Genomic DNA, 16115 nt, shown 5'->3' on the forward strand with positions numbered 1-16115 from the left:
TTGTATGGGGTTACAGTGTTTAATTCTTATTGAAATAGGAATTAACAACCAAACTTGGGATATTTAAAAGCTTTAATCCAGTTTTTCTCCAGCTGGGAGAAGAATATTCTCCCTCTGGAATGCTGTGCTCATGGATTTGAATGTGCAGCAGCTGAAGGGGTTCAGTTTAAACTAAGGCAGCTCTGCTGTCCCAGAGCTTCCCAGGAATTCAGCCCCAAAAAGCTCCTCTCTTCTGGGATACACTGCCTAAAGAAATTCATTTTAATGATTTGGCTGTTTCAAGCCCAAATTATAAATAATAAATATTAATAAATAGTTCTATTTTATAAATATTTATATTTTATATAATATTTATATAAATATTATATAAAATTTCTATTCTATAAATTTGTCTATTTATAAAATATTTATATTTTATAAATATTTATTATTTATAGAAGTGTCATATAAAATTTGTTTTATAAATATGTATTATATATCAGTATAAATAATAGAATATAAATAGTAACTTAAAAATTATTCCCACAGCAAATCAATTCTGGGCTGGTTTCTGGCATTTCTGAAGGCTTTTGGTTTATTCCAGCTCTGGGGATCCATTCCAGCTCTGGGGATTCATTCCATTCCTGGGGATCCATTCCAGCTCTGGGCATCTTTTTCATTTTATTTTTCCATCTCTGGGCATCCATTCAATTTCTGGGAAGCCATTCTCTTTCTGGAGATATTTTTCGTTTTCATTTTTCTTTTCCATCTCTGGGGATCCATCCCATTTCTGGGGATCTTTTCCAGCTCTGGGAATCCATTCCATTCCTGGGAATCCTTTGCATTTCTGGACATTTATCTCATTTCTGGGAATCCATTCCATCCCTGGGAATCCCATTCCATTTTTGTTGATCCATTCCAGCTCTGGGCATCTTTTTCATTTTCTTTTTGTTTTTCCATCTCTGGAGATCCATTCCATCTATGGGCATCTTTTCCATTTCTGGGCACCCATTCCATTTCGGGGGATCCATTCCATTTCTGGGAAACCATTTCCTTTCTGGGGATCTTTTTCATTTTCATATTTTTTTTCCCATCCCTGGGGATCCATCCCATCCCTGGGGATCCATTGCATTCCAGGGATCCTTTCCATTCCTGGGGATCCTTTCCAGCCATGGCCCCTGAGCCCCCAGGACCCTCTCTGTGTCTGCTGTGCTGTCCTTTCCCCCCTGGAAGCAGCCAGAGTTCTGGAATGTTCTGTGCCCTCACTGTGCTTTGTCCCCCCAGCTGTACGAGCTGGACAGCGACCCTGAGAGGAAGGAGTTCCTGGATGACCTCTTCATCTTCATGCAGAAGAGGGGTGAGTGACCTTTCATGGAATTCCAAGGGTGGAATGGGGCAGGAGAGGGAATTCTTCCCTCCTGAGGCTGGAAAAAAACAAATCCTGGAGTTTGGGGCATTTCCCTTGGCATTTGAGGACAACAGCAAGGAAGATCTGGCCTGTAAATTAAATTAAATTAATAAAATAAATTAATTTTAAAAATTAATTTAATTTAATGAATTCATTTAAAATAATTAATTTAATTATTAATTTTAATTATTTAATTCATTTGAATTAAATTAAATTAAATTTGCCTTCAATTTCTTCACCTTCTGATGTAGTTGCTGATGTTTTCCATGCCCTGAAGATCCCAGGAACCTTTTCCTGGGCATTCCCAGGGTGTCAGTGATCCCAATCCAGTTCTCAGAGCAGACTGGCGATAATTAAAATCTGTTTAATTGGGGTGTTGGGTGACAGAAGCACCTCTGAATGTTTGGGGTGCTCTCTTGTCCCCCTGAGGTGTCAGTGGCACAGAGTTCAGTGTTTCTGAAAGCCCAGTCCTACTCTGAAGGACTGCCTGCTTCCTGAAAAACCCCAAATCTGTCTCTCCCAAGAGCAAAAGTGTTTTTAACATCGCAATCCCAGACTCAAGAGCTGCCTGGTTCCCAAAAAAAACCCCAAATCCAGCTCTTCCCCTTTGAGCAACGTGTTTCTAAAATCCCAGTCCTGGGCTGAAGAGATGCCTTGTTCCCAAAAATCCCAAATTCAGCTCTTTTCCTCAGGGCAAAGTGTTTCTAACAACCCAATCCCAGTCTCAAGAGCTGCCTTGTTCCCAAAACCCCCAAATCCAGCTCTCCTGAGGGCAAAGTCTTTTTAAAATCCCAATCTGGTTTAAAAAAACCCCAAATCCAGCTCTTCCTCTTTGAGCAAAGTGTATCTGACAACCCAATCCCAGACTCAAGAGCTGCATGGTTCCCAAAAACCCCATATCCAGCTCCCCTCCCAAGGGCAGAGTGTTTCTAACATCCCAATCCCAGTCTGAAGAGCTGCCTTGTTCCTAAAAACCCCAAATCCAGCTCTCCTGAGATCAAAGTGTTTCTAATATCCCAATCCCAGACTCAAGAGCTGCCTTGTTCCTAAAAAACCCAAATCCAGCTCTCCTGATGGCAAAGTGTTTCTGACATCCTATCCCATTCTGAAGGGCTGCCTGGTTCCCCAAAAACCCCAAATCCAGCTCTCCTGAGAGCACAGTTTTTCTAAAATCCCAATTCTGGGCTGAAGAACTGCTTTGTTCCCAAAAAACCCCAAATGCAGCTCCTCTCCTGAGAGCAGAGTGTGAAGAGCTGCTCAATTTGCCCCTGGTGTCTGTGGGGCCGGGAAGCAGCTCTGCCAATAAAAATCCCACTGTAAAAACCTAAACCCAGGGATTTGCTGCTGTCCAGGAGGAGCTGAGGGAGCAGAAACTGCAAAGATTAATGGGACTTCACAGGAGCTGCAGGGATGAAAAGCTTGGGATGGTTTTGGGATGCCCCTGGGAAGGGGCAGCCGTGGAACAGCTCTTAACACAGATCAGATGTGTAGGGCTGTTCCCAAAAGCCATAAAAGGGCCCTGGAGCTGCAGAAACCTTGTAAGGGGACCAGAGGGAGGCTGGCACTGGCCTTTGTGGGGTTTTGTTCCTGGGAGGGGACACCAGAGAGAAGCTGGCAGTGGCCTCTGTGGGGTTTTCTTTCTAGGAGTCTGGCACTGGCCTTTGTGGGGTTTTGTTCCTGGGAAGCTGGAACTGCCTTTTGTGGGGTTTTGTTCCTGGGAGGGGACACCAGAGAGAAGCTGGCACTGGCTTTTGTGGAGTTTTCTTTCTAGGAGGCTGGAACTGGCCTTTGTGGGGTTTTGTTCCTGGGAGGGGCAGGTGGGCACAGGGAGGGTGGGACAGCAGGGCTGGGGGTGATGCCTTGGGAAGGCTGAGCTACAACAGGGACTAGAGTGAGCTCAAGAACAAAGCAGGGATTTATTGAAAGGATCTCCTCAATGGATTCACTTTGGGCAGCACAAGAGCCCAGCCAGGGCTGCACCCAAGATAGACCCAAAATGGTCACAAAAATGGACAGCTGATCACGAGGTCTCTCATGACTTTTATAAGTTCTGCTCCATTTGCATATTGGAGTTAATTGTCAATTACAGCTTCAGGTTATGAAGTCCCATATCTCTTGTTTTCTCTCTTCAAAGATTGCAGCTCTGTGGGGTCCTGGTCCAGGGCAGGGGCAGGGAGTGCAGCTCCCCCTGGGATCAGGGAGTGCAGCTCCCCCTGGGATCAGGGATTGTAGCTCTCCATGGGATCAGGGCAGGATCAGGGATTGCAGTTCTCCCTGGGATCTCCATTCCAGGGATTGCAGGGACCGGATTGCAGCTCTCCATGGGGTCCCTGTTCCTTTTTCTGCCAGCTCTGGAGAACCAAACCCCGTAAGTCTCAGGCTGAACCCCTGAACCAGCCAGGATTTCTCCTTGGAGAAGGATTTGAGCAAACCAGGAGCTGAGACAGTGCAGGGGTGGAGCTGATTTGCTGCTGTAAAATGAATTTTCCCTCAGTTCAGCTGGGAATTCCCACACCCTACGGAATTACTGTGCCTCCCTTCAAAGATGAAACATGAAATTCTGTTTTTCTTGAGATTTGGCTCAGTATTATTTTAAATCACTGTGGGCTTCCCCAGTTTCCTGGGGGGAAAACCTGTTCCTTCTGGCTGCCTGATACAGAATCTCCCCTGAACATATTTGGAGTGGGAAGAGCAGCTTTTTATTTACCTGCTACAGGTTGTGGCTTAAAAATGTAGTTTCCGTGCCTATTTTTCACAGCAGTGGGAGTGAAAAAATCTCATTTTAGTGAGATTTCAACATCTCTGTGCTGAACAAACCCTGGGGATTCTCACCTCCTTTGTTCCTTGCTGTAAAATGGACACTTGTGTGAGGAAATTGGATAGGGTAGGTGGGAGGTGATTAAAAAGCAGAGCTGGGTGTGATTAAATGCTCTTTGTGCAGGACAAGTCGTGGCTTAGGCTGCTGGAAATCCCTGTGTGGAAGGGAATCTCTGGCATGGAGGCCAAGGAAAGCCATAAAATTCCCTGGAATTCACCTCAAACCCACTTTTGGGGCAGTTTTCCTCAGCCTGCATCTCCAGCTTGAGGTCTGACTGCCAGGCCTGGCCAAGGCAGGGTGGAGAGGAGAAGAACAAAGCCCTGGGGTGGGAGGGAGAGGATGGTCCCAATTAATCCCTCAGCCATGGATGTGCCAAGCCCCCTTGCCCAGGTGATTGCCAGGTGTAATCCCAGCCATTCCAGGCTTTCCTGGGGCTCAGCCCCTCCAGGAGCTCCAGCCTGGGACAGAGGGGACACTGAGGTCCCTCTGGGTTAACCCCTGAGGCTCCCTGGAACAGAGGAGGCTGTATTGACTTAGTGATGACTTAGTTCATCAACAGTTGTGCTTTTTTATAGTTTTGTTCAAGGCAGCTCCTTTTTCTTGAAGACTAATTCCCCAGTTGCTGTTTAACCCCTCTGATGGTTTCTTATTTTTTAAAGAAGCTTTGGAGCAAGTGCCCATTGCATGGAGGTGATCTGGGCACCTGTGGCTGCACCCACACTTTGTCCCACGTTCCTCTATTAAGCAGGTGCTAATCAATAAGACCTAATTAAGAAACTGCTATCACTTTCCAGATGTGATTTTTAGGGTAACACAAAACAATTTTGCTAAGGTCGTTCTGAATTTCTGCTAGTTGTAGGGACCAAATCAGATACATCTACTGCAGTTCAAGGGGTTAGGAAGGGGGGAAAGCTTTTCAAGGGAAATACAGGTTGGATATTAGGAAAAAGGTTCTTACAGAAAGAGTGATGAAGTTCTGGAATGGCCGCCCAGGGAGGTGGTGGAGTCCCCATGCCTGGGGTGTTTAACCAAGCCTGGATGTGGCACTGGGTACCAGGGTTTAGTTGAGGTCTTGGGGCTGGGCTGGACTCAATGACCTTGAAGGTCTCTTCCAACCTGGTGATTCTGTGAATTCTGTAGGAGACATTCCCTGAAAGGCCAGAGATGTTTATGGCTCCAGTCAGCCTTCCTCTGGGAAACCCTTTATCCCAGAAACCTGGACTGTGGCTGCCTTTCTGCTCAGAAAACCAGGAGCCCTTGGGATGACTCTGCAGCTTCCCTTTCCCAGTGGGAACAGACTCCTTGTGCCCCTCCTTTGGCTGGGATGGGCCAAGTGATGGAGCTGGGATGAGCCAAAATATGGAGCTAGGGTGAGCCAAGGGATGGGGCTGGTGTGAGCCAAGTGATGGGGCTGGGATGAGCCAAGTGATGGAGCTGGGATGAGCCAAGTGATGGGGCTGGGATGAGCCAAACTATGGGGCTGGGATGAGCCAGGTTATGGGGCTTGGATGAGCCAAATTACAGAACTGGGATGAGCCAAGGGATGGGGCTGAGATGAACCAAGTGATGGGGCTGGGATGAGCCAAATTACAGAGCTGGGATGAACCAAGCTATGGAGCTGAGATGAGCCAAATTACAGGACTGGGATGAAGCAAGTGGTGTGGCTGGGATGAGCCAAATTATGGGGCTGATGTGAGCCAAGCCATGGGGCTGGGATGAGCCAAGTGATGGGGCTGGGATGGGCCAAGTGATGGAGCTGAGATGAACCAGGTTATGGAGTTGGGAAGCCAAATTACAGAGCTGGGGTGAGCCAAGTGATGGAGCTGGGATGGGCCAAGTGATGGAGCTGGGATGAACCAGGTTACGGAGTTGGGAAGCCAAGTGATGGGGCTGGGATGGGCCGAGTTATGGAATTAGGAAGCCAAATTACAGAGCTGGGATGAGCCAAGTGGTGGGGCTGGGATGAACCAGGTTATGGAGTTGGGAAGCCAAGTGGTGGGGCTGGGATGGGCCGAGTTATGGAGCTGGGGTTCTGCTGAGAGGCAGAAGTTGTTATTTTCCGAGGAAACAGAGGAGGATCTTCCTCTGGCTCGGGGCAGGAGGCTTGCAAGTACAGTAAAATGAGTTTACCATCAAAAGGCAACAAGTCTTGTGCTGTGGCCCCGGCTCTGACCTTTCCCTCTGGAATTCTGCCCCCTGGCCCCGGGCTCATTAATCCTGGCGCTGCCAGATGACAGTAATCCATCACAGCCCTGACAGCCCTGCCCGGCCCGGGCTCTGCCCTTCAGCCTTTCCTGTGGCAGCGCTGGGGCTTTCCAATAAACCCTGCCTTTATCACCTTCCCCGGGCCTGCCTGGGGGAGGAGGGGGCACCAAATCCCTCTGGAAAACACCGGGAATTCACCGGGACCTGCGGGGTAGTGTGGGGCAGTGCTGGGGGAACGCGTGGGAAATGGAATTATTGCAGTGGAAAATGGAATTATTGCAGCTCCTGGGACAGTTCTGTCCCTGCTGCAAAGTTTCTCAGCTGCACAAAGAAATTTTATTTTGGGCAGAGAAAACAAACTCGAGGTTTTATCTCAGTGGATGAATTTATACTCTGTGTAAACACTTTTCACTGAGTGTTTCTGTATCAGTCCCTGTTTAGCTCAGTTTTTTTATATCAGTCACTGTTTAGCTGAATTTATAAATGTGTGTTTCCATCTAAATCTCAACTTAGCTGGGTTTATAAATGAAATTTCAGGGCGCTTTGGTCCTGTTTAAGGCACAGCTGAGGGAGGGAAGCTTTCCAGGGGATGCTGAAATTTTTCAAGCTCCTGGGACAGTTCTTTCCCTGCTGTAAAGTTTCTCAGCTACACAAAGAAATATTATTTTGGGGGGGAAACCAAACTCGAGGTTTTGTCTCAGTGAATTAGTTTATATTGTGTGTAAACACATTTCACTGAGTGTTTCTGTATCAGTCCCTATTTAGCTGAGTTTATAAATGTGTGTTTCTATCTAAATCTTGATTTAGCTGAGTTTATAAATGAAATTTTGGGGCACTTTGGTCCTGTTTAAAGAAAAGCTGTCCTGGGGGTGCTGAGGTGATGAAATTATTGCAGCTCCTGGGAGCTCTTCTGTCCCTGCTGTAAAGTTTCTCAGCTGCACAAAGAAATTTTATCATTTAACCAAACTCGAGGTTTTATCACAGTGGATTAATTTCTATTCTGTGTGTAGCTGAGTGTTTCTGCTTAAAGCCCTGTTTAGCTGAATTTATAAATGTGTGTTTTGATCTAAATCTCGATTTAGCTGGGTTTATAAATAAAATTTTGGGGCTGTTTAAAGCACAGCTGAGGGAGGGAAGCTGTCCTAGGAGTGCTGAAATTATTGCAGCTCCTGGGACAGTTCTGTCCCTGCTGCAAAGTTTCTCAGCTGCACAAAGATATTTTATTTTGGGGGGGGAAACCCAAATTTGAGGTTTTATCTCAGTGGATGAATTTATATTCTGTGTAAACACATTTAGCTGAGTGTTTGTGTATAAAGCCCTCTTTATCTGAGTTTATAAATGTGTGTTTCTGCGTAAATCCCTGTGTAGCTGGGTTTATAAATGAAATTTTGGGGCTGTTTAAAGCAAAGCTGAGAGAGGGAAGCTGTCTTCAGCTGAAATTATTGCAGCTCCTGGGACAGTTCTGTCCCTGCTGTAAAGTTTCTCAGCTGCACAAAGAAATTTTATTTTGGCGGGGGAAACCCAAATTTGAGATTATTTCTCGGTGGATTAATTTATATTCTCTGTGTAATGGAGTTTATAAATGCATGTTTCTGTATAAAAGCCCTGTTTAGCTGAGTTTTAGATGGAAACACACATTTATAATCTCGATTTAGCTGGGTTTATAAATGAAAATTTGGGGCACTTTGCTCCTATTTAAAGCCCAGTTGAGGGAGAGAAGGTGTTCAGGGGGTGCTGAGGTGATTCAGGGAGGTCAGACCCCCTCACTTTTCCTGCTCCAGCTCCCTGGAATTGCTTCAGCCCTCATTCCCATTGATGCAGGTGATGTTTGTGCCTCTCACAGGAGTATCTGGATTAATAATTTGTGTATTTTCTCAGCTGCTGAGCTGGGGGGATCTGGAGAAAGGTAGAAGTGTGTTTGGGGGAAAGGCAAGGTATTACAAAGCAGATATTTGTTAGTATTTTCTCAGTTGCTGAGAGCTTTTTTCATAGCTCTTCCTCCTCACTCTCCATCTGGATCAAAGTTCCTGCTGGACAAATTAATGCCATTCCTGTAATTGGATTGGGAAAAATGGGGTGAGAGGGGCTTCATCCTCCCCCAGCCCAGCAAAGGCTTTGCTGCTGTGGCTAATTAATGAAAGGAGGGGAATTTTGGGGTGTCCTGGGGGCTTTGGAAGGAAATATTTCCCTGTTTTCCCTGCGGGTGTGACTCAGGTGATGAGTGACAGCTGGAGGTAACTTGATCATGCCCTGATTCCCAGTGCTGCTGTCACCCTGAGACAAAATGGATGCTCAGGAAAAAACAGAGGAAATTGAGGATTTTTGGGAGGCAGGGATGGAGCCACAGAGAGTTTGAAGGGTTTGGATTTCCCTCTGTGCTCCCTGAGGGATCTGTGCCCCTGAAATATGGGAAGGGGTTGTGAGATCTGCTCCTTGGACAAGGAAAGAGGCTGGGATTGATATAAATTGAAACACTTTGAATCTGTGAGGTTTTCAGCCCTTTAGAGCTGCAAAACTGGGCTGTTTTATCCAGCATCTCGTTAACCTGTGGGAATTGGCACCACAAGCTACTAATGCCTAATGGGATTCCCAAAGAAAAGACAGGGAAAAAAAAAAATCCCCCTTGGATGTCTGACAAGGACATCTGCAGGGCTCCTTTCATGGCACGGAATAAACTCATTTATAGGGCCATAAACGGGGGGATCAGGGGCTGCCAGCAGTGGCACCAGCCTCCCCTGGGGACTGGGGATTCCACAGTTGTCCCCTGCCCCCCTCCCAGCCTTCCTGCCAGGCTGGGGCTGCCCATTGTAGGGACAGGATGGGCTGGGCGGCCCTTTGATCCAGGACAGAGTTTCCCAGGCCAAATAAAAGCTCTGCCACTTCAGCTTTTTATTATTCCTTCTTCCTCTCCGTGCCTAAATCTCCTCAGTTTGGGCGTTGGCACTTCCAGGAGCTGCCAAAGGGGGAGGTTAAAAATCAGATTTTCTTCCACATTAACCCAAAATACACAGAACCAAGCAGGAAGGATGGAGCAGAACCTGGGTTTGGGATGCTCAGAGCTGCTGTGGCCTTGTCAGGGAATTGTTTGGGTGGGAAAAGGAGTGAGAGGCTGGAAGCTCTGTGGAAGGAGCAGCCTTTGTTTTTACCTCTCCATGTGGTATTTGGAGGGGTCCCCAGGATGAGGTGAAGAGATAAGTCTCACTCCATGTTTTCAGAAGGCTGGTTCATTATTTTATGATATTATATTAAAAAATGCCGTACTAAAACTATACTAAAGAAAGAGGAAGGATACAGACAGAAGGTTACAAAGAATGATAATAAAAACTCGTGACTGACTCCTCAGAGTCTGACACAGCTGGCTGTGATTGGTCATTAAGTCAAAACAATTCACATGAAACCAATCAAGCAAGCACTTGTTGGATAAACAATCTTCAGCCCACATTCCAAAGCAGCAAAACAGGGAGAAGCTATCAGATAATTATTGTTTTCATTCTTCTCTGAGACTTCTCAGCTTCCCAGCAGAAGAAATCCTGGCGAAGGGATTTTTCAGAAAATGACAGTGACATCTCCAGGTTATTCCAAATGTTGAACATGTGAGGGAGGATGGAATTCTGTGGGGGAGAGATGTTCTCCAGTGCTGATTCCCTTGGTTCTGCTGTTCCCAGGCAAACAGCACATCCTGAGGGATGAGGGAGCACTTTTATCCAAGGATTTTAACCCTGAGCTCATAAAACCCATTCCAACAGTCCCAGCTTCCCCTTTTTCTATTCCAGGAGCTGCAGGTTTTATTGCTCTGCTAATTCCCTTTACCCACAGGAAAGGGTTTTCCATGGAAAGACCTCGAGCCAGGCTGCAAATTCCCTGAATTTCCTGTTAGGGCGGAGAGAGCTGGATCCCCCTGAGCTGCCCGTGCCCTCATCCTGTCCATGCTCCTTTTTCCAGGAATTCCCATCATGGCCTAGCAGATCCTGGATCTGCCCCTCTTAGGGCACAGAGAGCTGGATTTCCCCCAGACTGCCTGTGCTCTCATCATTGCCATGTTCCTTTTCTCCAGGAATTCCCATCATGGCCCAACAGATCCTGGATCTGCTCCTCTTAGGGCAGAGAGCTGGATTTCCCCAAGGTGGTGCCCTCATCCTGTCCATGCTCCTTTTTCCAGGAACTCCCATCCACAGGATCCCCATCATGGATGGCCAAGCAGATCCTGGATCTGCTCCTCTTAGGGCAGAGAGCTGGATTTCCCCAAGGTGGTGCCCTCATCCTGTCCATGCTCCTTTTTCCAGGAACTCCCATCCACAGGATCCCCATCATGGATGGCCAAGCAGATCCTGGATCTGCTCCTGTGAGGGCAAACTGAGCTGGATCCCCCCCGAGGTGGTGCCCTCATCCTCTCCATGCTCCTTTTTCCAGGAACTCCCATCAACAGGATCCCCATCATGGCCAAGCAGATCCTGGATCTCTACATGCTTTACAAGCTGGTGACAGAGAAGGGTGGGCTGGTGGAGATCATCAACAAGAAGATCTGGAGGGAGATCACCAAAGGCCTTAACCTGCCCACCTCCATCACCAGCGCCGCCTTCACCCTGCGCACACAGTGAGTTTAGAAGGCAAAATAGAAAACATTCATATTTATATAAATATAAATATGCATATACAAAAATACAAAAATATTTTTATTTAAAAATATAATTATATTTTTATAAAATACATAAACATTTTATAAATATAAATTTAAATATTTTATTATATAAATATATACTAAATATATAATATATATTTATACAAATAAGTATACATTTAAGAATAAAATATTTATATATAAAAATATATTTATATATAAAATATCTACACATTTTAAAAATATAAAATAAAATATTTATATTTATTATATAAATATATTATAAAGATATACTTTCTGTAAATATGTCTATATTTAAATAGATAAATATTTATATATTTATAATTACATTTATATTTTATATAAGATATATAGACACTTTATAAACATAAATTTAAATATTATATCTATTATGTAAATATAGAATAAATGCATACTATATTTATATAGACATAAATATGTATACATTTAAACTGATAAATATTTATATATTTATAAATATATTTATTATATAAAATATATTAATATTTTATAAATTTGAATATTTATATTTATATTTATATTTAATTAGTATATTGTATATTTATAATATATAGATTATATCATTTATATATCATACATATATCATTTATATATCAATACATTTATAATTTTAATATATAATCACTATAATTTTTAATTTATATATTGTTATAATATATCAATAATTGGATATTATTGGAATAATCCAATTGGAATAATCCAATTATCCCAGTGAATATTATGGGAACAATCCAATTAAGATTATTGGATATTTATCTGGTATTGAACATTTGTTGTTGGATATTTGCTGTTATTGGATATTTGTCTGTTGTTAGATGGTTATTATTACGTGTTTGTGTTGATAGTTTTTTATTATTGTTAGATATATATTTTACTAAATACCTATTAGTAGTAATTATAAATAGTAAATTATTAGTTGTAAATATTATTGTTACTAATAATATATAGCATCTTTTATATATTATGTATCACTTATATTATAATATAATAATTAGTAGCAGTATTATTAGTAAATATTTAGAATAGACTGGCCAAGGTAAGGCCTATAAAAGGCAAAAATGGTGCCTCAGCCTAATGAGCTCCTGAAGGGAATTCTCACCCTCACCTCCCTCCAGGCCTGGCCTTTTTGCCTCTTTTTTTCAGTTGTGAGGGAATTCTGGGTGATTTATAAATAATAATTCAGTTGTGAAGGAATTCTGGATCATTTATAGATGATATTTCAGTTGTGAGGCAATTCTGAATGGTTTATAGATAATATTTCATTTGTGAGGGAATTCTGGATCATTTCTAGACAATATTTTAGTTGTGAGGGAATTGTGGATGTTTTATAGATGATGTTTCAGCTGTGAGGGAATTCTGGGTGATTTATAGTTAATATTTCAGTTGTGAGGGAGTTCTGGATGATTTATAGAGGATATTTCAGTTATGAGGGAATTCTGGATGATTCTTTGAGGATAATTCATTTGTGAGGGAATTCTGGGTGATTTATCACTGATATTTCAATTGTGAGGGAATTCTCGATGATCCTTTGAGGATATTCCAGTTGTGAAGAAATTCCCCCACCCTTATGGGATCAGGAATATCTAATGGCACGTTTCCCTACAAACATTGAGCGCATCCATACCAAGCCATGCTTCCAAACACCCCGAACCTGCCAAGCACCTCGGGATGAGTCTCCTGTCCCCGTGCCATCTCATTTACCCCTCTCTGTGTCCCTCTCCAGGTACATGAAGTACCTCTATGCCTACGAGTGTGAGAAGAAGTCCCTGAGCTCCCCGGCCGAGCTCCAGGCCGCCATCGATGGCAACCGGCGCGAGGGCCGGCGGCCCAGCTACAGCTCCTCACTGTTCAGCTACTCCCCATCCCCACCGGGGCCTCCTTCCCTGCTGTCCCCCCCCAAAATCCGCTTCCCCATCATCGGCGTGGCGCCGGGCAGCGCCACCGGCAACCCCCGCGTCTCACCGGCCCTCAGGAAAGGTCAGCACGGCCATGGCGGCGGTGGGAATGTGCGAATGTGGTGTGGGCAGTGTCCCCTGGCTGAGTGACCCCTCCTGACCGTGCCCATGCCACACTGCATGGCCTGGGAATGTGGGACTGTGGTGTGGGCAGTGTCCCCTGGCTGAGTGACCCCTCCTGGCAATGTCCCCTGGCTGAGTGACCCCTCCTGACTGTGCCCATGCCAAGCCATATGGCCTGGCAATGTGGGACTGTGGCGCTGGCAGTGTCCCCTGGCTGAGTGACCGTGTCCACGCCAAACTGCATGGCCTGGGAATGTGGGACTGTGGTGCTGGCAGTGTCCCCTGGCTGAGTGACCGTGTCCACACCAAACTGCATGGCCTGGGAATGTGGGACTGTGGTGCTGGCAGTGTCCCCTCCTGGCAATGTCCCCTGGCTGAGTGTCCCCTCCTGACCGTGTGGCCTGGCAATGTGGGACTGTGGCGCTGGCAGTGTCCCCTGGCTGAGTGTCCCCTCCTGGCCCAGGTGACGGCGTGCCCCTGACGGTGTCCATGCCAAGCCGCGTGGCCGTGCCGGTGACGTTGGGTGGCCAGCAGGCCACGGTGGCAGCCAGGACGGCCACGCTGGAGCAGCTGAGGGAGAGGCTGGAGGCAGGAGAGCCCCCGGAGAAGAAGGTGCCGCGCATGACGGAGGAGGAGCAGCGGCTGGTGCAGCAGGCCCTGCAGCGTAACCTGTTCAGCATGGCCCGGCAGCTCCCCATGAAGATCAAAATCAATGGGAAAGGTGAGGCTGAGCTCCTCAGGAAGCAGCAGAGAGGGAAAGGTCCCAGCCTGGAATGTCACACACACACGGCTGGGTCACCTCTGAGTGACCTCTGGGTCATCTCAATTCCAGCTTTGTTGGCATGGAGGTGTTCAGGTGCAAGGTTTTGTTGGGTTTTCCTGCTGGGTTTATTCTCCTGCTCATCTAAATCCAGCCCAGATTGAGGAGAAGAGGAGACTCAGGGGTGACCTCATCTATAACTCCCTGAAAGGTGCCTGTGCTCAGGTGGGGTTGGGATCTCTCTCCAGGCAGCACTGACAGAACCAGAGGACACAGCCTCAAGCTGCACCAAGGGAAATTTAGGTTGGATATCACGAAAAAGTTTTATTACAGAAAGGGTGATGAAGTTCTGGAATGTTCTGCCCAGGGAGGTGGTGGAGTCACCATCCCTGGGTGTGTTTAACAAAGCCTGGGTGTGGCACTGGGTGCCAGGGTTTAGGTGAGGTGTTGGAGCTGGGTTGGACTCAATGGAAGGTCGCTTCCAACCTGGTCATTCTGTGGTTCTGTGAATTCTGTGACCTTTGCCACATTCCCAAAGCTCCGAGCTGGTGAAGTTTGGCACAGCTTGGAAGCAAGGAAGAGCTGGTTTTGCTCCATCAGTGCTGGTTTGAGGTGCCTGGCCACAAACCACAGGTGGGAAAGGTCAAAGCAGGTTCCTCGCAAGCAGCAGTTCTTTTTTTAGAACTTGTTTCTTTTTTAGATTGTATTATTTTTTAAAAGTGTTCTTGTTTCTGGGCTTCTTCCCCAGCCTGTGTTTAAACAATTCATCCTGAATCTTAGCAATGATTTCTGCGATGTCAGTGCTCCCAGTTCCTGGCAGCTCTGCATCCAACCAAATTCCACATCAAAACCACAAGAGCCAGTGATAGGGAATACAAATTTTATCCAGGAGTGTTCATTCCCTCACCTCACTTCTGCTTTCACCCTGAACTAAATCCAAACGCTGGGAACCATTGCTGTCCCTACAAACAGGAACAGGCTGAGGATTCAGGGATGGGATTCCCACCTTTGCAGGGGCTGTCTTGTCTTCCCTGCCCTCCTTTTCCCCACTGCACCATAAAAACCAGGTGGAGATGCTCTGAGAGCTGGTTTTGATAAGCTCAGCATGGCTTGGTAACAACATTTAGGTTCAATGTGGAGTTTTTAGAGATGTTTTTTTTTGCCTTGCTGCTCTCCTTGGAGGGGCAATCCCAAAATCCAGGCTCACCCTTGTGGAGCTGGACGAATTCCATGTTCAGCTGCCCATCCGTGCCCAGGCTGGGGAAAATCCTGATTTTCATGGAGTTTCCCTGCCTTTAACCTCCCCCCAGTGGCCGCTGGAGCCGCTGCAGTGCGAGCACAGCGAGCCGCAGCAAAATCCAGCTGGGAGTTAAATCCGGGCTCATCTCTGTGCTCCCAGCCCTTCTTGAGACAGGAATGGCCCTCGGGGAAACATTTCCCAATGCCAGCGGGCTCCCAGCCTCACCAAAGCCTTTCAGCACCTCTGCAGCCTTGTCCTGGAATGGTTTGAGTTGGAAGGGACCTCAAAGCCAAGGACAGGGACACTGCCATGTCCCAGGGTGCTCCAAGCCCCACTCCCAGGAATGTGGGCTTTCTATGGGCACTTCCTGCCCCAAGAGGGGACAAAGGGGGCTGTGCTCACCTCGGGGGGTGCGGGGAGTGGGATGGGTGCCCACTAACTGTGCCCCCCTCCCTCCTTCCCTGGGACAAGACAAGGCCGACTCGGCGGCGGCGGCGCTGAACCTCTCCCCGAACGGCATCGGCAGCATCAACATGTCCGTGGAGATCAACGGCACCACCTACGCTGGTGAGAGCCCTCCTGGGATGGGACAGCCCAGGGACAGCCCTCTTGGGAATGGGACAGCCCAGGGATGGCCCTCCTGGGAATGGGACAGCCCAGGGATGGCCCTCCTGGGAATGGGACAGCCCAGGGACAGCCCTCTTGGGAATGGGACAGCCCAGGGACGCCCCTCTTGGGAATGGGACAGCCCAGGGACAGCTCTCCTGGGAATGGGACAGCCCAGGGACGCCCCTCTTGGGAATGGGACAGCCCAGGGACGGCCCTCTTGGGAATGGGACAGCCCAGGGACAGCCCTCTTGGAATGGGACAGCCCTACTGGGAGCCAGACAGTTCTCCTTGGGGGGCACTGGGAAAGCCTCCCCTTTGCCCAGCCTAACCCTTGATGGGATGGGATGGGATGGGATGGGATGGGATCCTGGGGCTGGGAAAGCCTCCCCTTTGCCCATCCTAACCCTCTCTGTGCTGG

At 46.9% G+C, this 16115-nt stretch overlaps 1 protein-coding gene across 2 annotated transcripts in view; it reads left to right on the plus strand.

Annotated features, from left to right (window-relative positions):
* The window catches only part of ARID3B (AT-rich interaction domain 3B), a 30220-nt gene that overhangs the window by 10864 nt on the left and 3241 nt on the right, over positions 1-16115 (plus strand). The window contains exons 4-8 of one of the 2 annotated variants that reach the window (XM_066559073.1): positions 1264-1336; positions 10821-11004; positions 12794-13047; positions 13552-13809; positions 15560-15655. In XM_066559073.1, coding sequence (XP_066415170.1) covers positions 1264-1336; positions 10821-11004; positions 12794-13047; positions 13552-13809; positions 15560-15655 — 865 coding nt within the window. The remainder of the gene's footprint in view (positions 1-1263; positions 1337-10820; positions 11005-12793; positions 13048-13551; positions 13810-15559; positions 15656-16115) is intronic. The other variant, XM_066559072.1, reaches the window with a different exon arrangement.

The sequence above is a fragment of the Molothrus aeneus genome, chromosome 13 (assembly GCF_037042795.1).
Source record: "Molothrus aeneus isolate 106 chromosome 13, BPBGC_Maene_1.0, whole genome shotgun sequence".
NCBI lineage: Eukaryota > Metazoa > Chordata > Aves > Passeriformes > Icteridae > Molothrus > Molothrus aeneus.